At 50.5% G+C, this 26,782-nt stretch overlaps 2 protein-coding genes across 3 annotated transcripts; both read right to left on the bottom strand.

Moving 5' to 3' along the window:
* Window positions 1-134: 134 nt before the first annotated feature.
* On the bottom strand, window positions 135-22,959 carry tprn (taperin). 2 transcript variants are annotated; one of them, XM_083670172.1, is made up of 4 exons: window positions 20,727-22,959; window positions 5,121-5,346; window positions 3,782-3,906; window positions 135-3,555 (listed from the first exon to the last, which is right to left on the bottom strand). In XM_083670172.1, the coding sequence occupies exons 1-4, from the start codon at window positions 22,821-22,823 to the stop codon at window positions 3,493-3,495; spliced, it is 2,511 nt and encodes an 836-aa protein (XP_083526298.1). In that variant the 5' UTR covers window positions 22,824-22,959; the 3' UTR covers window positions 135-3,492. The 2 variants fall into 2 exon arrangements, with proteins under 2 accessions (XP_083526298.1, XP_083526297.1); XM_083670171.1 differs by lacking the exon at window positions 135-3,555 and having other exon boundaries at window positions 3,657-3,906.
* Window positions 22,960-24,716: 1,757 nt separating this feature from the next.
* On the bottom strand, window positions 24,717-26,776 carry tmem203 (transmembrane protein 203). Its single transcript, XM_083670427.1, has 2 exons — window positions 26,674-26,776; window positions 24,717-26,115 (listed from the first exon to the last, which is right to left on the bottom strand). Exon 2 carries the CDS (start codon window positions 25,724-25,726, stop codon window positions 25,310-25,312), a length of 417 nt encoding a protein of 138 aa, XP_083526553.1. The 5' UTR covers window positions 25,727-26,115; window positions 26,674-26,776; the 3' UTR covers window positions 24,717-25,309.
* Window positions 26,777-26,782: the final 6 nt, after the last annotated feature.

Below are 26,782 nucleotides of genomic sequence, written 5' to 3'. Positions count from 1 at the left end.
GAAGGTGCTTTTACCTCACATTTACGGAGATAGATTACCGCCAGTATTGCAGTTTGAGGATTCTACCTTTTCACCACAAGACGAAACACCACGTAAAGCAGAACAAACTGGTCACACTAACATTCAAGGCTTCATCTATTTAATTAGCTTTCATTTGTACAGTTCTGACATCTTTTTTTTTTTTACGCCCAAATCATTGACGAGTACAAATGTTACAGTAAGCACATCTCTTTGATGCTGGAGATTTATAGACAAAGAGAAACAGAACATAAGATGGTGGGCTTTCTACCTACAACATGACACAACAACAACAACAACAGACAGACAGGGAGATTCAATGGCCCTTAAGGCAGAACGCCTTCAGCAACACTATCCTTTCAAGGGAATCACTCTCCATTCCCCATAGTGACCATCTCAGAGTTTTGCTGGTTTCTCACTTGATCATTAGGACATCCCATAATGGTAGCTGTTGGTCCCCTGCTTCGATGAAAGCCACCATTACAAGCACAAGGTTCCCAGGAAGAGCTAATGGCCTCCGTAGGGATTTGGTCCCCAACGGCAGCGGTTAGCTGTTAGCACAGATGCATGGCTGGTGTGCTCTGGATTCTGTGTGGGATGGATGGATCCCAGGACTCACAGTGGACACTTAGCAGTGGTCATTCGTCAGGTCAACAATCACAAGTTTTCCAATACATGGTTGTGGTTGTGGTTGTGGCAAAAACCTTGAAAGTGGACATGGCGGTAATGGGTAATGGGTAGTGCATTCGTACTCATTCATGTTTCTTGTTCATATACAGCATGATAGGTTCTTATCTTTACCCACTGACAGAGAGACTATGAGAACACATTTCCTCGTTCCATTGCCGGTGTTTCTTCTCATGAGGTGCAAAACAAAGCTAATATGACAACAGTGCAAATGAAAGAAAAATCTTGACATTAAGAATCCCATCTGTCTAATCGTGACATTAAGAATCCCATCTGTCTAATCGTGATATATAGTTATACATACAAAACGTCCAGCCTCCCAGAAGCACTAATGTTGATGGATCAAGCTTAACTAACCCTTCCTTTGATTGGAGATATGGAGAAAAAAAAAAAAAAAAAAAAAAAAGAGATACAAGTAATAAATTATTCTTCTGAAAACGTCACGTTGGAGTATAAAGAAACTGTACATCAATACTGGCCAAAGGGTGACTTTTGAGAAGGATGAGATGGTGAAAGGTGGACACCACTGCGATCGGTGAACACTTGAGTCAATTGGCATTGTTTGTAAAAGTAAAAATATGTTGAAGACTTGGAGCAGTCTTGTAAAAAAACAAACCAAAAAAAAACATGCGTGTTTGACTTCTTCATCTTTCACCTCAGGTTGCAAATACACACGCACACGCACGCACACACGCACACGCACACACACACACGCCCTTGCACACTGATGTGCACACACACGTACACATGCACAAACACACACACCAACACACATCCTATCAATAGTTTCATAATCAATTTGCTTTCATTACTAGAATGGACCAGCTCACTCTCTATGGAATGTGAAAGTATCGAGGTCCGATTGCCAAAGGTCCGAAGCTATTCAATCATTCTGCAATGTTGAAGGAAACACACACACACGGCCAAGATGCTCTCTTCCGGATCCTTCTATTCCAGCTATGTGATCCATACAAAAGGTTTAAAATACATGAACGAGTCTGAAGACATGCAAACTTCAACCAGGAGAAATAACTCAGCCTTTCACAAATGCGTGCTGGTGAAAGGTTTCTCGTTGATTTGCTACTCCTGGTTTACGCTTGACCCTTTTATCCTAAATCATTGGAATTGGTCAAAACACTGGAGACAGGGGCGTTGTTCTAATTGTGTTGCAGATAGTATGATCGAACTGCAGGGAATTTATACTGTGTTGTACTCTGACTTTGACATGAAGCTGTGTGCATCAAAGGATATCTAAATTGGCCTGGACCATTTTTCAAGCATCACTCTACTACCATACAGTCCTTTGATGATAAATGACAGTCTTACTAACTTGCGTGGGTCTCCGGGGGGGGGGAGGGGGTTGAAGTTTGCTTGCCCCTGGACTCTTCAGGCAGGTCAGTCTGACAGCTAGGAATACAGCACAGCTGTCAGGAGACACAGAAAAACTAAAGGCATACAGAAGCATACAGTAAAAAGGGAACCAAGTCAATAGAAATCAGAACATGCAGGAGGTCCAAAACCAACACCAGGAACTAGGATTGTGGCACCCTTTCACTACGCAAGTCTTTCTCCTTTTTTTTTCTTTTCTTATTTTTCTTCTTCTTCTTCGTCTTCGTCTTCTTCTTCTTCATCTTCATCTTGTCTGCCATGATCCTCTACAGCACGGAGTCGTGGGCCTAGCCTACATTCTAGAACCAGAGTAGAACCAGGACATTCTAGAACTCCAGAGGAGAACCAGGACATTCTAGAACCAGAGTAGAACCAGGACATTCTAGAACTCCAGAGGAGAACCAGGACATTCTAGAACTCCAGAGGAGAACCAGGACATTCTAGAACCAGAGTAGAACCAGGACATTCTAGAACTCCAGAGGAGAACCAGGACATTCTAGAACTCCAGAGGAGAACCAGGACATTCTAGAACCAGAGTAGAACCAGGACATTCTAGAACTCCAGAGGAGAACCAGGACATTCTAGAACTCCAGAGGAGAACCAGGACATTCTAGAACCAGAGTAGAACCAGGACATTCTAGAACCAGAGTAGAACCAGGACATTCTAGAACCAGAGTAGAACCAGGACATTCTAGAACCAGAGTAGAACCAGGACATTCTAGAACTCCAGAGGAGAACCAGGACATTCTAGAACCAGAGTAGAACCAGGACATTCTAGAACTCCAGAGGAGAACCAGGACATTCTAGAACCAGGACACATTATGACATAATAACACTGAGTCTCTTCACCATATATGGCCGGGCACTGATGGCTTCCTGTTCTTAAGAAGGAATTCTCCACCTACGACTACATCTCCTTGACAAGAAGGACACATGGAGACACAGAGAGATAAAGAGACACCAAGGCAGACAGACTTGGAGACAGACAGACAGACTGGCTTCTTCTTCTGGACATCTCAAGCCTGGAAAATCACAACATACTGATGCAAATTTCTTACAAGCTTGGATTTCTTTTTTTTTTGACATTCAAATTCAGTCTGTCAGTCAGAGATCAAGTTTAGACTCCAGTGCCCATGGCAGCTGGTGAGAAGAGGAGGAGGATGAAGAGTGGATGACAGATCAACTGCACGGGTCAGATGCGGACAGTCCAGCTGCTTGGGTTCTGTGATCGTTGGTTGATGTCTGGACGTGCTTTAACTGGTTCTGGAGAGTGATGGTGGGATGTAGGCCCAGTTCTGATGGGTCTCACTGGGTCCTGGTGGGCTCGCTGATCCCCTGGGGGTTGTGGTTCTGTGTCCAGGCTGGTTCTACTGGGCGGTCCGGTTTGGTCCAGTCTGATCAGAAGTAGAGAGCAGGCTCACTGCTGAAGTCTGAGAGAGAGGAGCTGTCTGCTGGTGTGAGCTGAGAGAGAGAGGGGGGGGGGCAGGAGAGAGAGAGGGGGGGGGGGGGCAGGAGAGACAGAGAGTTAAGGGTGGAGAGTAAGGTCAAATTAAATACCGCTATTAGTAATTCACCTGGCACTATGATTTTCAATCTATTCTTTTTTTTTTTTTTTTTTTTACGTTGATGAATGCCTCATATCACATCCTGGGATAAAATGGCATTTAATGGCAAGAAACGGCCTCACCATGACTTCCTCAGACATCTGTGTGCGCTGGCTATTGGCGTCCCCTTGGTACACAGGGTCGTCCAGCTTGTGTTCCTGCCAGGTGTTATAATCCACTGTGTGCTTGGGAGTGTAGTTGGACAGATCTGAGAACAGGACAAAAGCACAATGTGAGTCTACAGCTCATCCAGCAGGTCCAAACAAACCAACCCAAAGCGTATTCAAACATCTCAACCAACTTCACGTTAAGAACTACATTACTGTCCATGACGAAGGGAGAGACAGACACACACACACGACCCATACGCGCATACATACACACATACACACACACACACACACACACACACACACACACACACACACACACACACACACACACACACACACACACACACACACACACACACACACACACACACACACACACGCCACTGGAGCAGGTAGCATTGCACAACGGTTGTGTATCATGAATGCATTTGGAACCTCTGGGAGGGTTAGATTAGAACCTCTGGGAGGGTTAGATTAGAACCTCTGGGAGGGTTAGATTAGAACCTCTGGGAGGGTTAGATTAGAACCTCTGGGTGGGTTAGATTAGAACCTCTGGGTGGGTTAGATTAGAACCTCTGGGAGGGTTAGATTAGAACCTCTGGGAGGGTTAGATTAGAACCTCTGGGTGGGTTAGATTAGAACCTCTGGGAGGGTTAGATTAGAACCTCTGGGAGGGTTAGATTAGAACCTCTGGGTGGGTTAGATTAGAACCTCTGGGAGGGTAAGATTAGAACCTCTGGGAGGGTTAGATTAGAACCTCTGGGAGGGTTAGATTAGAACCTCTGGGAGGGTTAGATTAGAACCGGCTGTGTGATGTGTAACCGGTGTGAGGAGTCAGACGCTGCAGGGAGACTCTTTACTGGTGAGAGCAGAGAAACACCCGCTAGCGATGTGACCCAGTGAGACACTGTTAGAGCATGTGAAACTGCCCCCCACAAGACAGGCAGACAGACAGACAGACCCCACAGAAATGCCCCTATTTGTGTGGGTGTAGTTCCACATGTGACCTGCAGGTGTCTCCCATGCGACACAACCGAGAGCAGTCGGAGTTAATCTGCCTTGGCTGTCGCAGCCATTTCCAGATCACTAATACTTACTAATAAGGTTTGGCCGAATTCATTTCTCCCCCTTATCGACCCTCCTCACCATGAGAATAGATCTCATTCAGTCTGACAGACTCATTTCCCTCTCCAGCCCTTTGTCCTCTCCTCACTCTTTCCAATCCCATCCCCTCTGCTCTCTCTTCCTCTCATTCTGTCCATTTCCTGCGTTCCGTTGCCGCCCCCCCCCCCTTCCCCCTCCCCCTCACCAGTGCTGTTGGCGGGGTGCGTGGGGGAGCTGGTGAAGCTGGGTCGTGGGATGTGAATGCGTCCCACCATGCTGGTCTGCTGCGGCTGCCGCTGCTCTTCCTCCTCCCCTCCCTTCCTCCCCTCCTCCTCCTCCTCCTCCTCCTCCTCTCCGCTGTCCCACACGCTGCTCTCCGACGGGTACTCGTAGGTGCTCTGGAGGCCAGACTCGTTGAAGGAGATCTTCAGCTGAGAGAGGGAACGAGCAGAGGAGGGGAAGAGAGAGGGAGGGAGAGGAAGAGAGAGAGAGAGAGAGAGAGAGAGGGAGAGGAGGAGGGGAAGAGAGAGAGAGAAGCGGAAGAGAGAGAGAGGGAGAGAGGGAGAGGAGGGAGAGAGAGAGAGAGGGAGGGAGAGAGAGAGAGAGAGAGAGAGGGAGAGAGAGAGAGAGAGAGAGAGAGAGGGAGAGAGAGAGAGAGAGAGAGAGAGAGGGAGGGAGGGAGAGGAGGGGGAGAGAGTCGTTGGTTAGTGGTCAAACAATAAAATATCAGACTCTGTGATGAAATTACAAGCCTGATGTAATTCTGTGGGTTTCTCATGGGAATGGCCAGTAGAGCCATTCCCATACCAGTAAAACCATTCCTACACCAGTACAGCCATTCCCATATCAGTACAGCCATTTCCATACCAGTAAAACCATTCCCATACCAGTAAAACCATTCCCATACCAGTAGAGCCATTCCCATACCAGTACAGCCATTCATATCCCAGTAAAACCATTCCAGATCATTTCAGCACATTTAGACAACCCAGTGTACAAGTGTACAACTTCCCCACCGTGCCTCATCCCGTGGCGGGGTTTCCCCCGGCGCTGCGGCCAGGCTGATGGTGAACAAACCACACTTTGGGATAATGTGTCAAACACAGCGGGATAATGCAGATTTTAAGCACATGAACGATTCATTGCTGGAAAACCTAAACGGTTTAACATAATCCTGCTTTACTGGGCACACAGCACATATCTCCTTACCACCAATGAGTCTTATCACCGTAGAAAACATTAACAGTGGCTGTTTCCTTATTACTGCATAATTATATGCAATTTGCCTTATCAGATTTCTCAGCTTGGCTAACTTTGATATATCATAGCAATAACAACGCAATATCATCACCAATCATCTCGGAATTTATTGGGGTTAAGCGAGGGGAATTTTCTTTTTGAAAGTATTTCCTTTCTGCTTGACCTTTGAGTGTACCATCGTCCCGATGCCTGCCTGGCTGGTGAGGGCAGATGGCGGGCCTGCGGCCCTGCTGGCAGCCTGACTGACAGTCAGCCTCGCTTTAAGACATCGCCATTTGGCAACACCTCAGGCCTGTACAAACATGCCATCGTAGGGTGAGACACTCTGTTGTAACATGTTGCACTACTTGACCGGCAACTTCCCCACCGCACGGCTCAACAGCCTCCAGCCTTAACCAAGCTCACGAATGTTTAACGCTTAATCAGCCATGTCAGCGGTGAGGGGGACAAGTAGGTTACCATGCAAACATGGTTTGGAATTTCTCACACAAGCAGTACACACACATACTGTACAATGTTCACACCCAACCCACACCCAACCCACACACACACACACCTCTCCTCTTGGCTCCGTCCCCCTCTGTAGGCCTCTAAGTCTGTCCTAATCTCCATCACAAGGTACAGCACCTGCTCGTACCCCAGGGCTAACCCTAACCCCGACCCTAACCCAGGACTAACCCTAACCCTAACCCATCCCCAGCCCAGGCCCCACCTAAGCCCCTGTCCCAACCCAGAGCCTGTCCCAACCCAGAGCCTGCCCCAGCCCCAGCCTGCTAGATGTACATAGGAACAGGGCAGTGTTTCTCCATGGACCAGCACCAGTCTCTGGGTGGATGTTCCCGACCACCACCTGAGCTAACACAAACTGAAGGCTAGCTACGTTTTCATCTGTCTTCAAACAACGAGGGGCCACAGCCGGCCAGGCCGCTGAGACACAGGTCAGGAAAGGCCTAGCAGGTCCCTGAGACACACAGGTCAGGAAAGGCCTAGCAGGCCGCTGAGACACACAGGTCAGGAGAGGCCTAGCAGGTCCCTGAGACACAGGTCAGGAAAGGCCTAGCAGGCTGTTGAGGACAGGGTTCAAGAGGCCACCAGAGAAGTACAAAACCCAAGTCAATGCAAACAGAAGAGATTTACACAGATTTCTCCTCCTAAGCCAGAATTCCTAGTGGGTGTGAGCTCACTCAAGAAAGGGGCCTAGGGTTTCGATCGATACCTAATCATTTCACTAAGATGAGGATCAGGCGGCTCGGCCTAATCCATTCAATACCGTCACAGACTTTTAAGCAGATTCGATTGGAGCAACTTGTTTCAAGAAAAGTCGTCAGCCTTGATAATGTTCTGAGAAAGGGAAATGAAAGACGTGGATGGTTGTTGTGGTGTTGGGGTCACGTCTGACCACTGACTCCAGCAGCGGCCTTCGTTTTCGCTTTGAGTATATTTTCACCTCGTCAGCATAAACAAGTGATTTTACTGGCGGAGAGGAGAGGACATTCACACCGCTCCTTCACAACTATGATCAGAAACTCAAGCATTTCCAACCCGTTTAAGAATCCACAAACTCCTTGTTCCTCTTTCCGTTCAACTGGAATGGAAATATTTACATTTCAATCCGGGTTCCTATCGGTCCGAATCCCAGGGGTCAGAATGGGATCGGGACGGGTCACTTACAGTTGAACCTACCCTTCTATCAAGGCCGACAGCAGACAAACCAACACTTCTTCTCCATCCCTCGATCCCATCAGACTAAAGTCACCGTGATTTTGGCCCAAAAAGCGTCCCCCGGTGAGGGTTGTGGCTGATCCACGGTGAGGGTTGTGGCTGATCCACGGTGAGGGTTGTGGCTGATCCACGGTGAGAAGTGTGACACCACCAGACGGACAGGCCAGTACTACGTGCCGTTCTATTGCCTCTCAACTCCCAACAGATTTACACATCAGCTTTTCATGAGTCTGAAGCCCCTCTTTCTCCCTCATTTCCTGCCTCAACTTTCCTTCACCGAGGCATCCCTCTGTGCAACTCTCTCTCTCTTTCTCTGTGTGTGTCTCTGTCTCTCTCTCTCTCTCTCTTTCTCTGTGTGTCTCTCTCTCTCTCTCTCTTTTTCTCTGTGTGTCTCTCTCTCTCTGCCAAACGAGTGTATCAATAAGTCAGACTAGCCGGTGGGTTCACTTCCTGTCTCTCTGTGTGGATCTGGGCTTTCTCTCTCTCTCTCTCTCCCCCTGGCTCTCTCTCTCTCCCCCTCCCCCTCTCTCTCTCTCTCCCCCTCCCCCTCTCTCCCCCTCCCCTTCTCTCTCTCTCTCCCCCTGGCTCTCTCTCTCTCCCCCTCCCCCTCTCTCTCTCTCCCCCTCCCCTTCTCTCTCTCTCTCCCCCTGGCTATAATAAAGGGGTGTATTATTGAAGCAGAAGTGATTCTCTCCAGGCTGTAGGACACGCCAACAGAGGGCTGATTCAGGCCCCAGGCCTCTTCCCATTCACCACGGCACCCGGGCAGGACGGGAGGACGGGAGGACGGGAGGACGGGAGGACGGGAGGACAGGGAGGACGGGAGGACGGGAGGACGGGAGGACAGGGACCACAGACCCGACTGAGAGAATGCTCCACAACCACACGGGGCTCAGGAGAGAAGGACGGCGAATTCAAGAATTCTTTGAATGTCTATAAATAGTCTCCTGCCATCCAGTTATGTATGTATATATATAGACATTCAAAGCATATATATAAATAAGTGTGTTGGTTTATCGTATTTTCTTGCTTGTAAGGAAGAAAAAACAAAGAGAGAGAGAGAGAGAAAGAGAAAGAGAGAGAGAGGGGGGGGGGGAGAGAGAGAGGGGGGGGGAGAGAGAGAGGGGGGGGAGAGAGAGAGGGTTATGTCTGTATGAATGTGCTTTGGTGAATAGGCGATGGGAGTTGGGCCAGAATTGACATTTTTTCCAGGCCACCCAGCATGATCTGTCCTCGTTTGGTTGAGGGTCCATTCACACACACACACACACACACACACACACACACACACACACACACACACACACACACACACACACCAGGGTTGAGACTAGGAGTATCCTGGCAGTAGATTAAAGGTGGTCTAAGCTCGTATTGGGAAGTTAGCAGACTACAGGAACACTAGAGTGTAGGAGCACTAGAGGGTAGGAACACTAGAGGGTAGGAGGACTAGAGGGTAGGAGGACTAGAGGGTAGGAACACTAGAGTGTAGGAGCACTAGAGGGTAGGAACACTAGAGGGTAGGAGGACTAGAGGGTAGGAACACTAGAGTGTAGGAACACTAGAGGGTAGGAACACTAGAGGGTAGGAGGACTAGAGGGTAGGAACACTAGAGGGTAGGAGCACTAGAGGGTAGGAGCACTAGAGGGTAGGAACACTAGAGGGTAGGAACACTAGAGCACTAGAGGGTAGGAACACTAGAGGGTAGGAACACTAGAGCACTAGAGCACTAGAGGGTAGGAGCACTAGAGGGTAGGAACACTAGAGTGTAGGAACACTAGAGTGTAGGAACACTAGAGGGTAGGAACACTAGAGGGTAGGAGGACTAGAGCACTAGAGGGTAGGAACACTAGAGGGTAGGAACACTAGAGGGTAGGAACACTAGAGGGTAGGAGCACTAGAGGGTAGGAACACTAGAGGGTAGGAACACTAGAGGGTAGGAGGACTAGAGGGTAGGAACACTAGAGCACTAGAGGGTAGGAACACTAGAGGGTAGGAGCACTAGAGGGTAGGAACACTAGAGGGTAGGAGCACTAGAGGGTAGGAGGACTAGAGGGTAGGAGCACTAGAGGGTAGGAGCACTAGAGCACTAGAGGGTAGGAACACTAGAGGGTAGGAACACTAGAGGGTAGGAACACTAGAGGGTAGGAACACTAGAGCACTAGAGGGTAGGAGGACTAGAGGGTAGGAGCACTAGAGGGTAGGAACACTAGAGGGTAGGAACACTAGAGGGTAGGAACACTAGAGCACTAGAGGGTAGGAGCACTAGAGGGTAGGAGGACTAGAGGGTAGGAACACTAGAGGGTAGGAGCACTAGAGGGTAGGAACACTAGAGGGTAGGAGCACTAGAGGGTAGGAGGACTAGAGGGTAGGAACACTAGAGGGTAGGAACACTAGAGGGTAGGAGGACTAGAGGGTAGGAACACTAGAGGGTAGGAACACTAGAGGGTAGGAACACTAGAGGGTAGGAACACTAGAGGGTAGGAGGACTAGAGGGTAGGAACACTAGAGGGTAGGAACACTAGAGGGTAGGAGGACTAGAGGGTAGGAACACTAGAGGAACACTAGAGGGTAGGAACACTAGAGGGTAGGAACACTAGAGGGTAGGAACACTAGAGGGTAGGAACACTAGAGGAACACTAGAGGGTAGGAACACTAGAGGGTAGGAACACTAGAGTGTAGGAACACTAGAGGGTAGGAACACTAGAGGGTAGGAACACTAGAGGGTAGGAGGACTAGAGGAACACTAGAGGGTAGGAACACTAGAGGGTAGGAGCACTAGAGGGTAGGAGCACTAGAGCACTAGAGTGTAGGAACACTAGAGGGTAGGAACACTAGAGGGTAGGAACACTAGAGCACTAGAGCACTAGAGGGTAGGAACACTAGAGGGTAGGAACACTAGAGCACTAGAGCACTAGAGGGTAGGAACACTAGAGGGTAGGAACACTAGAGGGTAGGAACACTAGAGCACTAGAGGGTAGGAACACTAGAGGGTAGGAGCACTAGAGCACTAGAGGGTAGGAACACTAGAGGGTAGGAACACTAGAGGGTAGGAACACTAGAGCACTAGAGGGTAGGAACACTAGAGGGTAGGAGCACTAGAGCACTAGAGGGTAGGAACACTAGAGGGTAGGAACACTAGAGGGTAGGAGCACTAGAGGGTAGGAGCACTAGAGGGTAGGAACACTAGACTACAGTAGCACTAGAGTGTAGGAGCACTAGAGGGTAGATGTGTGTGTGTGTGTACACATGGGTGTGTCTCTGCATGCATCTGAGTGCGTGTGTGTGTGTGTCTGTGTGTGTGTCTGTCTCTGTGTGTGTCTGTCTCTGCGTGTGTCTGTCTCTGCGTGTGTCTGTCTCTGCGTGTGTGTGTGTGTGTGTGTGTGTGTGGAGACAGAGGGAGGGGGGAGAGGGACAGTAGTGGGACAGAGTGGAGGTGGCTGTGGTAGAGGCTGTGGTAGAGGCTGTGGTAGAGGCTGTGGTAGAGGCTGATTAATGCTCCTCATTAAAGTGTTGGGACAGACTGACCAGATGCCTGATTAGAGCTAATCTCCTGCCAGCCAGTTAATATTAGACCCAGAGAGGAGTGGACGGGCCTGGGAGGTACACCTCGCGTGCTCTGGCAGATAATAGGACATGTCACTAAGTAAAACACTCTCATAAGTCCTTCATATGATCTGACTGGGTCATATTCTGGAGCTAGTCTTCACAGACGCAGAGCAGACCTCACAGGACCAGTCTCCTCTGCAAGCACGCTCCAGAACCCACTCAGTCTTCACAGACGCAGAGCAGACCTCACAGGACCAGTCTCCTCTGCAAGCACGCTCCAAAACCCACTCTGACAATCATTATCACCTTCAACCGTGTGGCGGTAACCACACTTACTGATAAACTACATTGAGAAAGACACAGACACACACACCGACAGACACACAGACAGACACACACAGACAGACAGACACACAGACACACACACACACACAGACACACAGGAGGAATCTCTCACAGTAGTGTTTGGCCGTGGGGGGGAGCTGGGCAGTATGTGAAATCTGTGTTTACATTTCATGTCTGAAGATTATGTGAGTCACTCCTCCACAATGTACCTTTGTAGCCGTGTGTGTGTGTGTGTGTGTGTGTGTATGTGTGTGCATGCGTGCCAGCTGGGCAGGTAATAAGGTGTCTCCATGTTATCAGGGAGGGAATACACCTGTTGTTATGACGTAGTTATGACAAGAGTGTGTGTGTGTGTGTGTGTGTGTGTGTCACAGAGAGAGAGAGGGTGGAATAGTGGATTAAGATGTGTTTGTTTTCTTGTGTGTCTCTTAGATACAGTCCCAGAATGACATCATGAGGAATGTGGACAGGTGACAGGTCAACCCAGCCCTGTTCATTAACATTCTGTGTGTGTGTGTGTATATATTTACACTCACCGGCTACTTCATTAGGTACACCTTGCTAGTACTGGGTTGGACCCCCTTTTGTAGCCCATCTGCTTCAAGGTTTGACGTGTTGTGTGTTCAGAGATGGTCTTCTGCATACCTTGGTTGTAACGAGTGGTTATTTGAGTTACTGTTGCCTTTCTATCATCTCGAACCAGTCTGGCCATTCTCCTCTGACCTCTGGCATCAACAAGGCATTTTCACCCAGAGAATTGCCGCTCACTGGATATTTTCTCTTTTTCTGACCATTCTCTGTAAACCCTACAGATGGTTGTGTGTGAAAATCCCAGTAGATCAGCAGTTTCTGAGATACTCAGACCAGCCCGTCTGGCACCAACAACCATGCCACGTTCAAAGTCACTTAAATCACCTTTCTTCCCCATTCTGATGCTCAGTTTACAGGTCGTCTTGACCATGTCTACATGCATTGAGTTGCTGCCATGTGATTGGCTGATTAGATATTTGCGTTACCGAGCAGTTGAACAGGTGTACCTAATTAAGTGGCCCGTGAGTGTGTGTGTGTGTATATATATATATATGTGTGTGTGTGTGTGTGTGTATATATATATATATATGTGTGTGCGTGTGTGTGTGTGTATATATATATATATATGTGTGTGTGTGTGTGTGTGTGTGTGTGTGTGTGTGTGTGTGTGTGTGTATATATATATATATGTGTGCGTGTGTGTGTGTGTGTGTGTGTGTGTGTGTGTGTGTGCATGCTTCCTTATCCAGGAATCCTAATGACAGGATAGAATGGCCGCGGCTTGCGTTGCCGGGGCGACAGGCACCATGGATCTATGTGAGGAGTGAGGGAAAGGGGAGATCAGAGGTGGAGCAGCCGGCTGAGAGAGAGAGAGAGAGAGAGAGAGAACTCAGCCTGTACAGAGAGAGAGAGAGAGAGAGAGAACTCAGCCTGCACAGAGAGAGAGAGAGAGAGAGACAGAGAGAGAGAGAGAGAAAGAGAGAGAGAGAGAGAGAGAGAACTCAGCCTGTACAGAGAGAGAGAGAGAGAGAGAGAGAGAACTCAGCCTGCACAGAGAGAGAGAGAGAGAGAGACAGAGAGAGAGAGAGAGAAAGAGAGAGAGAGAGAGAGAGAGAACTCAGCCTGCACAGAGAGAGAGAGAGAGAGAGACAGAGAGAGAGAGAGAGAGAGAGAGAACTCAGCCTGCACAGAGAGAGAGAGAGAGAGAGACAGAGAGAGAGAGAGAGAGAGAGAGAACTCAGCCTGTACAGAAAGAGAGAGACAGAGAGAGAGAGAACTCAGCCTGTACAGAAAGAGAGAGAGAGAGAGAGACAGAGAGAGAGAGAGACAGAGAGAGAGAAAGGGAGAGAGAAAGAGACAGAGAGAGAGAGAGAGAGAGACAGAGAGAGAGAGAGAGACAGAGAGAGACAGAGAGAGAGAGAGTTGAGGGTGGAGAGGAAGGTAAAATTAGATACTATCGCTATGATTCTCTTCTATTTTTTTAAAACGTTGATGAATGTGTCATACCACATACTGGAATAAAATGACATTTAACGGCGAGAAATGCTCTCACCATGAGAGAGAGAGAGAGAGAGAGAGAGAGAGAGACAGAGACAGAGAGAGAGAGAGAGAGAGAGAGACAGAGAGAGAGAGAGAGAGAGAGAGAGAGAGAAAGAGAGAGAGAGACAGAGACAGAGAGACGGGGTAATGGAGACTGACAGACAACATTCAGCTGAACGCTTCATGAAAGAGGGGGAAATGGTGTGAGACAGAGAGAGAAGAGGGAGAATATGACACCCATCATTGATTCGGATCAGAACCCGACCTCTCGGACCAGAATAACCCACCCAGTACAATCCTATCAGCACCACCACCACCTATCAGGAGATGAGGTGGGGAGACGGGTCCGCCCGTATGGCTGACGGTGGAACCGTTAAAGGGACGGATTTGAATAACATTTGAATTGTGTATTAATAGACACCTACAGTCATTAGACAACCACACACACACACACACACACCCAGAGAGACCTACAGCCATTACACAACCACACACTCAGAGACACCTACAGGAACAGTCTCTCTCTCTCTCTCTCTCTCTCTCTCTCTCTCTCTCTTTCTCCTACACCTGGTCACATTATCTCTCCTTACCTCTCTCTCTCTCTTTTTCCTCTTTCTTCCTCTCTGACACACACACACACACACACACAGAGAGAGGGGAGGGGGGTCAGCCTGAATTAAACATGACAATGACAGTGGCGCTTTGCTGGCTGAATTCTAATTACACTGACTGGCGAGGCTGTAGGAGAGCTGTGTGTGTGTGTGTGTGTGTGTTCCTCATGTCCGTGTGGTGGTTTCTCCCCCTAGCCAGGCTCACACAGGACCTGCAGCCAGAGAACACACTCTGGAAATGCCAGGTCTGTCACAACCAGCCAGGCCACAATAACGCTGTGGCCTGTATCAATGGCATATTTACACTGCAGGGAATCACTGGGGTCATATGCCTCACACACACACACACACACACACACACTAGTGGCTGTGGGACACAGTCATGATAAATGTTAAAGATGATGAGGAGATCAGATCTTAAGTGATTCATCTCAACAGGAGCATCAAAGCCCCCCCCCCCCCCCCCCCACACACACACACACACACACACACACACGGAGTGAGGGAGCTAGGACAGAGAGGGAGGAGCTCTACGCTGGAGAAGAAGAGGAAGTGATGTCAGGAGAGAGAGAAGGTCGAGGGGCGTGGCAACAGGAAGTGTGATGGACCGCTGCTCGGTGGTAAATAATTAAACACAATGGACTTTCACACCTGTGGCTCCAGCAGCAGTACCTCCGGAGGAGCGGGTCCTTCCCTGGCCTTCCTGCCGCAGGGAGAGAGACGGGCACAGCTCTGGCCTGCCTGGTCTATTTTTAACTTGACTTGTAGGCGAGCCGTAGACTAACCTTCCCTGACATTCAACGTGTGTTTCTCTGAACAGGCCGGACGTACATGTCTCAAGTGAGCCTGCTGCGGTTTTCATACCATCCCATCAACATCACACTTCCTCATGTCTTTTGGACAGGGAGACAGACACACAGACACACAGACACACACACACACAGACACACACACACACACACACACACAGACACACACACACACACAGACACACAGATAGATAGACACACACACACAGACAGACAGACAGACAGACAGACACACACACACACACACACACACACACACACACACACACACACACACACACAGATAGACAGACACACAGACGTGTACCGAAACAGCCCTCAACAAACTTCCTGCCCGGATGATCATGTGACGTGGCAGGCGCTGTGCTCCGACAACAGAAAGAGGAAGAGGAAGAAACAACCACAGCCCGGCGTGTTCCGCCCCGCGGTCTGAGAGCCGCTCGCTACAGCGCCGCTACGCAGCAGCCACAGGGAGGCCTGGCTGGAGGGACTACAGGGACCGCCGCGGGGTCAAAGGGCGTGGGGTCAAAGGGGTACAGAGGGTTATCCCTCAGTGACGGGTGGCTGGAAGTAAAGCAACATTACGAGAGGTCAATTAGAAAATGGATGAATTGGATTAGAGTTAGCCTACGTTAGCCTACGTTAGCCTACGACAGTTCCGTTGGTTCACTCAGCGATAAGCAGCTCGTCAGGGTCTTTTTCTGTCTGAATGAAGGTTGTTATTTACCTCACCTACTGGATGTACACACCAGGAAGACGGAACAGCTGCCGTTAACACGCCTCAACAGTACTTGAACAACGCACTCACCAAACCTCCCAACCATCAGCCTGAATGAATGAGGCCTAATTAGACGCTAATCTGTTGTATCAATTCCACATTAGTCAGCTGAGTAGGACCCAGGCCTCCGCTGAGCAAACAGACGGAAAGGACAAATGGGAACGCGGGAACACAAACAGCAGCCAGGCTCTCTGCCCGTCCACACAAACACATGGGGCCGCATCCTTCTCCCAGAATAACCCGTCACAGGGAGAGAGAACCAACCTCAAAAACACACCCCTCCACTCCTCCCTTCCCCCCTCCTCTCCCCCCTTCCCTCCCTCTCTCTCTCTCTGGCAGCTGCATCTCCATTTAGTGACAGAGGGAAGGACCACGGACCACAAAAGAAAACAAACAAACCGGGTTCCAAAAATATTAGGGTTAGGTATTATAAACTATTATTACCAGTCTAGTTAAAAAGTCTATCTATGACTACCTATGTTATTACTAATCCGTTCAAAATTAATCTAGGCACATCAAATTAATTCTAAAATGAATGTCGTAGGCCTATGAATCACGCCGTCTGTCTAAGGACTTCGCCGTATGCAAATTAAGACTGGTGCAGTGCCGGTCTCTCTCCACTTGACCTATATAGCCCTCCTTCCATCCCTCCTTCCATCCCTCCTTCCATCCCTCCTTCACCGATGGGGGAGGAGAGGAGATCACAAGGAGACACTGAGGGTCAAAGGACAAGCTTGATGACCCAACCACAGGAACACTGCAGGGCTCTGGGAAACCACCTATCTGGAGAGAGTCATAATCATCTGAGAGCGCTGGAATGATCTAAAGTCCAACATTCCAACAGAATCTCCCACGATACATTCAGGAACTGGAGCGACCACCTTTAGAAATAAACCAGAGAGAGAGAGAGAGAGAGAGAGAGAGAGAGAGAGAGAGAGAGAGAGAGAGAGAGAGAGAGACAGAGAGAGAGAGAGAGAGAGAGAGAGAGAGAGAGAGAGAGAGAGAGAGAGAGAGAGAGAGAGAGAGAGACAGAGAGAGAGAGAGAGAGAGAGAGAGAGAGAGACAGAGAGAGAGAGAGAGAGAGAGAGAGAGAGAGAGAGAGAGAGAGAAGCCAGCAAACGAGGGAGAGAGTTATTTTGGGGAGCGTTCGAGGCTGGTAGGTGGTGATGAGACACTGTGGATGGTGTTCCGTTCTCTCGTCAGATTGATGTGTGTGTAGAAACCGTTGCCTCCTGCCAGTTCAGTTCCTCTTAAAATGGATGCAGAATGGAAACGGAGCGTTCAAAAACCCAACCCCAAAAACCGACCCCAAGCCAGCCAACGCTAGTCCTAAAACACACACACACACACACACACCCGGGCTGAAAAAATTCCACACAAATTACATACATGGGTCATACCCTTGATGCTTTTGTAACTGCCTGTGGCCCTGCCCTACTGTAGCTGTACACCAGAGGAACCCTGGACTGGCAGACGGGGACCAGGAGGAGAGGCACAAACAACAAAGGAGAGTTTTTTGGTTGAGCCCAAACATAGCACGGGATAATCAACTCAATAGAGTACCAGCACAAAACACACTGAATGCTTCTAAGGGGCCTGCCCTTGTTTATGCCACACACACACACACACACACACACACACACACACACACACACAAAGGGACACACCAGGGACAGACACGCTCGACCTGCTTGGCTGGGTGTGTCCAGAGAGAGAGAGTTGATGTCAGGAGAGGGGTAACGCTTCCAGACCAGAGAGACAGGTCAGGACAGACAGACAGGTCAGGGCAGAGAGACAGGTCAGAGAGACAAGTCAGGGCAGAGAGACAGGACAGAGAGACAGGTCAGAGACTGAGACAGGACAGAGAGACTGAGACAGGTCAGAGAGAGTGAGACAGGAAAGAGAGACTGAGACAGGTCAGAGACACTGAGACAGGTCAGAGACATTGAGACAGGTCAGAGAGACTGAGACAGGTCAGAGACTGAGACAGGTCAGAGAGACTGAGACAGGTCAGAGACTGAGACAGGTCAGAGAGACTGAGAAGGACAGAGAGACTGAGACAGGTCAGAGACTGAGACAGGTCAGAGACACTGAGACAGGTCAGAGACTGAGACAGGTCAGAGACACTGAGACAGGAAAGAGAGACTGAGACAGGTCAGAGACTGAGACAGGTCAGAGAGACTGAGACAGGTCAGAGACTGAGACAGGTCAGAGAGACTGAGAAGGACAGAGAGACTGAGACAGGTCAGAGACTGAGACAGGTCAGAGACACTGAGACAGGTCAGAGACTGAGACAGGTCAGAGACACTGAGACAGGAAAGAGAGACTGAGACAGGTCAGAGACGCTGAGACAGGTCAGAGAGACTGAGACAGGTCAGAGACTGAGACAGGTCAGAGACTGAGACAGGTCAGAGACACTGAGACAGGTCAGAGAGACTGAGACAGGTCAGAGACTGAGACAGGTCAGAGACTGAGACAGGTCAGAGACACCGAGACAGGTCAGAGACACCGAGACAGGACAGAGAGACTGAGACAGGACAGAGAGACTGAGACAGGACAGAGAGACTGAGACAGGTCAGAGACTGAGACAGGAAAGAGAGACTGAGACAGGACAGAGACTGAGACAGGTCAGAGACTGAGACAGGTCAGAGACTGAGACAGGTCAGAGACTGAGACAGGAAAGAGAGACTGAGACAGGACAGAGAGACTGAGACAGGTCAGAGACTGAGACAGGTCAGAGACTGAGACAGGTGAGAGAGTGAGACAGGTCAGAGACTGAGACAGGTCAGAGACACTGAGACAGGTCAGAGACTGAGACAGGTCAGAGACTGAGACAGGTCAGAGAGACTGAGACAGGTCAGAGACTGAGACAGGTCAGAGACACCGAGACAGGTCAGAGACACCGAGACAGGTCAGAGAGACTGAGACAGGTCAGAGAGACTGAGACAGGTCAGAGACTGAGACAGGAAAGAGAGACTGAGACAGGTCAGAGACTGAGACAGGTCAGAGACTGAGACAGGAAAGAGAGACTGAGACAGGACAGAGAGACTGAGACAGGTCAGAGACTGAGACAGGTCAGAGACTGAGACAGGTGAGAGAGTGAGACAGGTCAGAGACTGAGACAGGTCAGAGACACTGAGACAGGTCAGAGACTGAGACAGGTCAGAGACTGAGACAGGTCAGAGAGACTGAGACAGGTCAGAGACTGAGACAGGTCAGAGACACTGAGACAGGTCAGAGAGAGTGAGACAGGACAGAGTCTGAGCTGCTCTGCAGGTCTGAGGACCGAGGCTGACACTGTGACTGAGACTGTGGCATCAACCACCATCCCAGTCAATAGAAACTCAGAAACTCAAACATTGAGATTCATGGAGAGTCTTCAGTCTTACCCTGACCCTTCATGAATGACTGGAAATGGAAAGGGAGCTGAACTGGAGCTTCGTCTCCAAGCCAGCAACATATCTAGCCCCAGGCTGAAGACAAAAGGTGGCCGTGCCTTTGCCTTTAAGACCCCTAGATCCTGGAGCAACCTGCCTGAGGATATTAGACTAGCAAGATCAGTATTTTCTTTTAAATCTCCTCTTAAAACTTTATAAACCTTAACTCTTATTCTTTTTAATGTGTTGTGTTTTACTGTTTCTACTTTTTATTTTTATTTGCATATCTGTTTTACCTATTTGTAAAGCACTTTGTATCACTGTTTTAAAAAGTTTATTATTATTATTCTATAAACTATGTTCGATAAACTGTTGCTCTAGAACTTCCTAGTCATCTGTTCTATGACCACAAACCTCATTAGCATCCTGTAGCCTGAACACCCCACACACAGACCTAAAATTAGCTGACTGCCATTTAGCTGACGCTTTTATCCAGAGCAACTTGCATTGCAGTGAATACATACGTTTTGCATACGTTTTTTGCAATCGAACCCACAACCGAAGCGTTGTTAGCGCCATGCTCTACCAACTGAGCTACAGTTTCTGCCTACTGGGACAGACAGGGTTGCTTGATTTGAGACCTTAGATGACACCTGGAGTCTGTAACTACAGGCCTAGACCACACAGAGGGGACTGGTAAACAGGCCTGTCCCTAGACCCAGGCCTGTCCCTAGACCCAGGCCTGTCCCTAGACCCAGGCCTGTGGCCTGTTCTCCCCAGTCCCCTGACTCTGGGAGGTGACGTGGTGGGGTGCCTGGGTCTCTCAGCTAAAGTCAGGTTGTCATTTCAAAGCCAAATCCTGCGGCTCAAGTAACAGCTTGATGAGATTGCCGGGTCAGTATGCTTTAAGCACAGCCTAACCCAATGAAGCACTCTGCCATGGATAACATGCTGCTGTGTTCCACCACACTACGTGCCTGAGTAGCCGCACACACACACACACACACACACACACACACACACCGACACCAACACACACGCACAAACAACATAATCTACTTAGACACGGAATAACAACAAAGCATGGGATCTGAAAGTCTAAATTAGAGGCATACGGCCCATATATTACTGTTTACATCTGAAGGTAACAAGACTGCAGGAGAGAAGTTATTCATGAAAAAAAGAAGGGTTCAAAAGAATGCTATGTGTGTGTGTGTGTGTGTGGAAGGTTAATAGTGATTTCAATGTATGGAACAGCAGGTATAAGAGAGCAGATGGGGGAGATCTCACCTTCTTCCCCATGGAGCTGGTCTTGGAGAGACAGGAGCGTCCCAGAGACTGGTACCCCCCGATCACCTCGATCTCCTCCACCGCAGGGTAGCGCTTCTTCAGCAGGGAGCCCAGGTTAGCGTAGGGGGCCTGGGGTGGCGTGGAGGCTGGCTGGGCCACAGCGGAGGGCTCCTGGGGCTCTGGGGAGGCAGGCTGGGGCTCCGTCTTCCGTTTAGGCACCACAGTGAAGGTGTTCCCCTTCCGTCTCTGGACCACAGGGCTGGGGCCCGGCGGCAGGGGCTCCACCTCGATGTCATCGATGTTGGTGATGGGCAGCTGGTCCACGGAGGGCTCCTCTGGAGGGGGGGTCTGGATGGAGGAGACAGAGGGGAAAGGGGAGGCCGCCCGGGCCGGGGAGGAGGGGGCGAGGGTGGTGGTGGTGATGGCGGGTGGAGACGGGTCTGGTTTGGTTGGCCTGGCTTCCCTCTCCTCCTCTTCCTCCTCCTCCTCCTCTTTCCTCTTTGAGGACGCCGGGGTGGGCGGAGGGGTGAGGGGGGTTGGCACTCCTGGGGCGGGCCCCTCTGCCACTCTCTGGGAGGGGGAGGGGGACTTGACGGGGCTGGAGGGGGCCGTGCTGCCCGGGGCGGCGGCCGCGGCGTGGCGTTTGGGGATGACGGTGAAGGAGTTGCGGGACTGGAGGCGCAGGTTGGCGAGGGCGCGCATCTGGAGGTCCCCCGGCGGCAGCAACGAGAGGTCCGGGCGGGGCGAGGGCCGGATCTCGAACCCGGGCGAGGGGGGAGACACCGGGGACTGGACCGGGCTGGGGGGGGACTCGGCACGGGTACAGGCCTCCGGAGAGCATGGCACCTTGGGTCTAGGGCTGGGGGGCACCTCTGCGCTCTCCCACTCTCTCTCTCTGAAGTGCTTGGGCTGGGGGGGCGCCTCCTCTCTGGGGGTGACCTCAAAACGCTGGCGGAAGGAAGACACGGATTGAGGGGGTCCGGTGGTGCGGGGGTCTGCCTCAGAGGGAGAGGCCTGTGGCTTTGGTCTGGAAGACTGGGAGCTCTGGAAGACAGAGGAGGAGGGGGAGAACAGGGTTGTTTTGCCGAAGGGGGCTCGGACAGGGGAGCCCGGCAGGGGGTGCGACACGTACTTTGGCACCAGGTCTGGCTGTGGCTTGGGTCGGAGTCTTGGCCTGCTCGAACTGGTCTCCAAGTCCAGGAGGTTCTCTGTGCTGCGGGACTTGGGCTGCAGTTTACCGTAATTACTGTCGAATTTCTGCAGCATCCGGCTCACCCTCCCCTGACCCTCTCCGGTCTCGTACGAGCCGTCGTGACCAGGTCTACCCAGCGTGCTCAGGTTCTCTTCGCTTCTGCTTAGCGCGGTGTCGTAGATCACCACCTCCTTCGCCCGTATCTCAGTCACCGAACTGCCCCTCCGGTCCAAGAGGTCGTTGAGGGAGCTGTACCCGCTCACGCCGTTCTGCTGCAAGTTAGACCCGGTTTTTAGTCCACTCGCCTCCTGAAAGTAATCCGGATCGGATTCTATGATGATGATATTCTCTGCGCGTATAGTCCGAATACCGGGGACACTGCCGTACAGCTCCAGTATGTGCTGGACGGGACGAGAGGAGCTCTCTCGGTCCTGTCGTTTCTTCCGTTCCTTCTCCAGTTTGATAAACGGGTTCTCTTGCAACGGGCCTAAACTCTCCTGCAGCACCAGACTCTCCGGTCCCTCGCCATCGTTCACCGGTCTCTCCGCCTCACACTGGTCGGTGGAGCTCCAGGGGTCTTTGTTTGTTTTCACCGGCGACAGGTCCGGAGAGGCGGGGGTGCTGCTGCCACGCTTGTCTGCGAAGTGCTGGCTGGCTGTAGTGACGGTGTAGTTCCGACTGGAACCAGTGCTGGTCGCATTGTCCTTTTTGGAACCGCTGCCGTTCCCCGTCACTTCGCCGTTAACCCGCGACGAGCTGCCGCTCGGGCCAGGCTCGGCTGCACCTGCTCCAGACCCCCCGCCCTTGGCTTTCCTCCGCTCCAGAATCTCCCGTTTCCAGGCCGGCATCCTCGGACTCTCCTGCCCGGCCTCTTGGCGGAGGACACGGACATCTCCGCCGGACATGATGGGGAGGAGAGGGGATGTCTCCGGGGCTTGGGAGAGGGTCTTCCCGGACTGAGACGGAGAGCTGGATCTTCCGCTATATCTTTCGCTGTACCTGCAGCGCCGATTATCGCGTTCATTCAGGCGTACATCCCCACCGTCTCCTTCCTTTCTGTCTTTCAGTCTTTCTTCTGTTCTCCCTCCTCCTCCCTCCTTCCCTCCCTCCCTCCTCTGTCTGGGACTCCTGCCCCGCCCTCCGCACCTGTAAACCTCCGACGTCATCCTTCAGTCTTAAAGAAGCCACCTGATTCGGTCTTTAGGTTTAGACCACGCCCCATTAACCCATAAGTCACCGCCCACAGACAGAAACCCCGCCCATTTCTATTGTTAACTAAGCGAGGATGACCTGTCAATCAAAACCACCAGGTCCAACCCCCTTTTACACTTTAACCCTTTCAGTGAACACGTGATCTTATTTTATTCTTAGCCACACAATTAGATTGTCGGCAATAACGTGATTGATTGTATTTTCAAATCATCAAATTAAAACGAATACACACATGTATAAATGATCTTAGATAGATAAAATATATATATATATATACTATAAATAGACGGGGTGTAAGTGGTGTTGGGTGAGAATTGTCGTGTCGTGTTTGGTGTCACTCGTTAGTAACGCTGGTTGGTGTTTATGGCTGTAAGCTTTCACTAAAACATCCAATGGACAATCGACAGCTACTCGTATTATTCAGTAGGGTCGATGATGACGAATAATCCGTCTGAGATAAATACGTTAGGACATACATGAGTCGGTATTACAGCGGCCTATTCCTGGGTACAGCTCGTAAGAGATTACTATTGTTCCTCATCAAACATTTATCACCGCACTGCCACTACGGGCTGTGAATCCCAATGAGACACTCGACAAACCTGTCTGTCCCATGTTAAAGACTAGTATCCATGTAGGAAACTGTCTGTCCCATGTTAAAGACTAGTATCCATGTAGGAAACTGTCTGTCCCATGTTAAAGACTAGTATCCATGTAGGAAACTGTCTGTCCCATGTTATAGACTAGTGTCCGTGCTCGATGTCATTAAATGATAATTAGTCCTTTATAATTCCGCTAACATTATTCAATGCAAAATACTTACCAGGCATTGTACCAGTGTGTGTGTATGTAAGAGAGAGAGAGAGAGAGAGAGAGAGACAGAGAGAGAGAGACAGAGAGAGAGAGAGAGACAGAGAGAGAGAGACTATTTTAAGAACTTTTAACATTTACAGTTCACTCTATCGGATGGTCTATGTAGTTCATCTGAGCAAAGTCCAAGACCAATAAAACACGTCCTCGCCGTGAGAGCTCTCAAAAATGTGTAGATACTGTATTTGATCGTTTATGAGGAATTATATTCTACTAGTCCTGACAAGAGAAACTAGACGGAATCCTCTGGGATGAACTGTACGTATTCGAACCACCCTCCTCCATGTTGGAATAGGAACGTAAGATGTCGAGAGTTGGGCCTAGTGCTCAGTACAAAACGGTCCAACTGTTCAATAAAACTCTTAAATTTTATTTTCCAACATTATACTGTTATGCAGCTTGAGCTATGATATCACTGTTTATGGCTTCTCCTTCCATTAACTCACTCCCTTGTGAACTTTGCTTTTATTGTGACTTGAATTGCCTTCCCAGTGTTGGCTTAGACGTTGGAAACTCACCACCACGCCCATCTTCAATGCAAACAGCGACACCTTGTGGCGAAGCTCAGTCATCGCAAGAGACAACGGATAACATCTACTTGAGTCTGATACAGCTGTACGTGTACCAGTCATGCAACACAACAACTGAACAATAATGTTTCATTCATCTTTGACAAGTGTAATAATACAGGATAAGCTTAAATGTTGATGGTTTATTTACATATATATACAAACAATAACAGCAAGGGTACCAAAAACAAGCAAACAAGGAAAGAAGAACAGACACAGTGGCAGACTTACCAGATTCAAATGACAGATTCAGTTGCTTTAGTGTTCCTCCCTTTTCCACCAACACAATTTCACATCAGGAATGACACTTTTTAAAGGATAAAACGAGGCCACGGATACATGCTTAAACAATAGGATCGTAACACCGATCAAATACATTAAATACGAACGAACGGACAGCGACGTCCAGGTGGAGTGCCATGCAGAGCAGGCCGAGGCCGAGGCCAGGACCGGCCCTCCGTCTGCAGGGGGGGAGGAGAGCCATGCAGAGCAGGCCGAGGCCAGGACCGGCCCATGGAGAACCCCGTCCCTCCGTCTGCAGGGGGGAGGAGAGCCCGGCCAGGATCCTCATCTCTCTGTGGCTCCGTCCACACCTTCTACTTCCCCACAGCCCTTCTACTCCATCCACCCCACAGCGTGTGTGTGTGTGTGTGTGTGTGTGTGTGTGTGTTCAGTAAACCTAGACCGTTTTTATGGCTGCTATGCTCTCATGACACATGACTGCCCCCCCCCGCCCGTCCTCAGTTGACGCGGCAGGCGCGGATCATCAGCAGCTGCAGGAGGATGAAGAGCGGGGAGACGATGAGGCCGAACCAGAGGTCGCGGGCCTGTTCCTGCTCCGCCAGCTTCTGGCACAGCAGCACCTCACACACCAGCTTCAGGCTGAGCACGGTCAGAACCCAGAGCAGCCGCAGCACGGCCAGACGCTTCTCGTTCTCCTGGTACAGACGGATCGACACGATGGCCGTGAAGTAGGTGCTGAGGCCGTCGGCGGCGAACAGCGGGACGAACACCAGCCACCAGCTCATGGCGGGGGCGAAGGAGTCGGCCCGCAGCGCGACCAGCACGCTGAAGACCAACAGCGCCCCCAGGTGGAGGAAGAGCTCGAAGGTGGCGAAGCCCAGCCATTGGACCAGCTCCCGCAGCGAGAACAGCATGGCTGAGGGGCGGGCCGAGGGAGGGCGGGCGGGCGGGCGGGCGGGCAGAGGGAGGGCGGGCAGAGGGAGGGCGGGCGGGCAGGCGGGCGGGCGGGCAGGCGGGCAGAGGGAGTGGAGACTCTTCAACCAGAGAGGCTGACTGAGAGGCTGAGTCACTGGGCCGACTCAGATGAGGCGATGTTCCAGATTCAGGGAGGGAGAGTGTGGAGGAGAGGAGACATGGACGTCTTAGCAGGAATCCACCGAGGGCCCAGGAGGAGGCACTGCTGCACCGACAGTCAGGCTGCTGACAATCACATGTTTGAAGATATGAGAGGGGGCAGCGAGGTGGTGGCGGAGGGCAGCATACTCTCCACTGGGGACACGGTCATCGAAACAACCTCCTCAACCTGGACAGAAACAGAAACAGCCAATTAAAGGAGAAGATCCACAACATTGCATCGTATTTACTGAAATATCACACTGTCATCACAGTTGTAGACATCGACAGGGATAACGTGTCCTTCTGTTCGGGTAGAGAAACGTGTGTGTTGGCTGACTGAGGGCGGTAATAAAGGTTGAAATAAATGTTCTTAAATGTTATATTAAAATCCCTGATCCCTGTTCAGACGACGAGGGTCATGGCCGCTGCTGCTGTCAGACGTCGTACCGACGGTAGAGATGACAGCTCAAGTCGCCACATCATTCCTCGTCAGTCAGACATTTCTGTTTCAGTAAAACATGCACCGATAGATGAGGTCAGTCCAAAGGGGACGACGAGGGCATCTTTCTAGCTCGGTTCTGATCAGACACAGACGGAGGAGGAGGAGGAGGATTCCTCCAGCAGCTAGCTACCGTTAGCACCTCTCTCCAGACCCACTCCGAATCAGAGTCTGATGAAAAGCGTTGTAGCCGTCTGCTTCCCCCACTCTGTGTGTGTGTTCCCCAAGTGTCCCAGTGGTTCTTACCTTACGGGCGTCCAGGTGGTGGGTGTTAGTCGTAGACTGGTTCAGTGCGGGCTAGCGGGCTAGCTGCTGGCTGCTGGAATGTTTTCCTCCTTCAGTCGCGCTGATTCTC

The sequence above is a fragment of the Argentina silus genome (assembly GCF_951799395.1).
Source record: "Argentina silus genome assembly, chromosome: 5".
Taxonomy (NCBI): Eukaryota; Metazoa; Chordata; class Actinopteri; order Argentiniformes; family Argentinidae; genus Argentina; species Argentina silus.
This window is presented reverse-complemented; position numbering and strand designations above follow the sequence as displayed.

Coding starts and splice junctions, on each gene's coding strand:
- tprn (XM_083670171.1), bottom strand. CDS start 22,823: ATGTCCGGCGGAGATGTCCGTGTCCTCCGCCAAGAGGCCGGGCAGGAG. Junction 5,347..20,726: donor CCAGCTCCATGGGGAAGAAG/GTGAGATCTCCC, acceptor TCCCTCTCTCAG/CTGAAGATCTCCTTCAACGA. Junction 3,907..5,120: donor GCACCCCGCCAACAGCACTG/GTGAGGGGGAGG, acceptor TCCTGTTCTCAG/ATCTGTCCAACTACACTCCC.
- tmem203 (XM_083670427.1), bottom strand. CDS start 25,726: ATGCTGTTCTCGCTGCGGGAGCTGGTCCAATGGCTGGGCTTCGCCACC.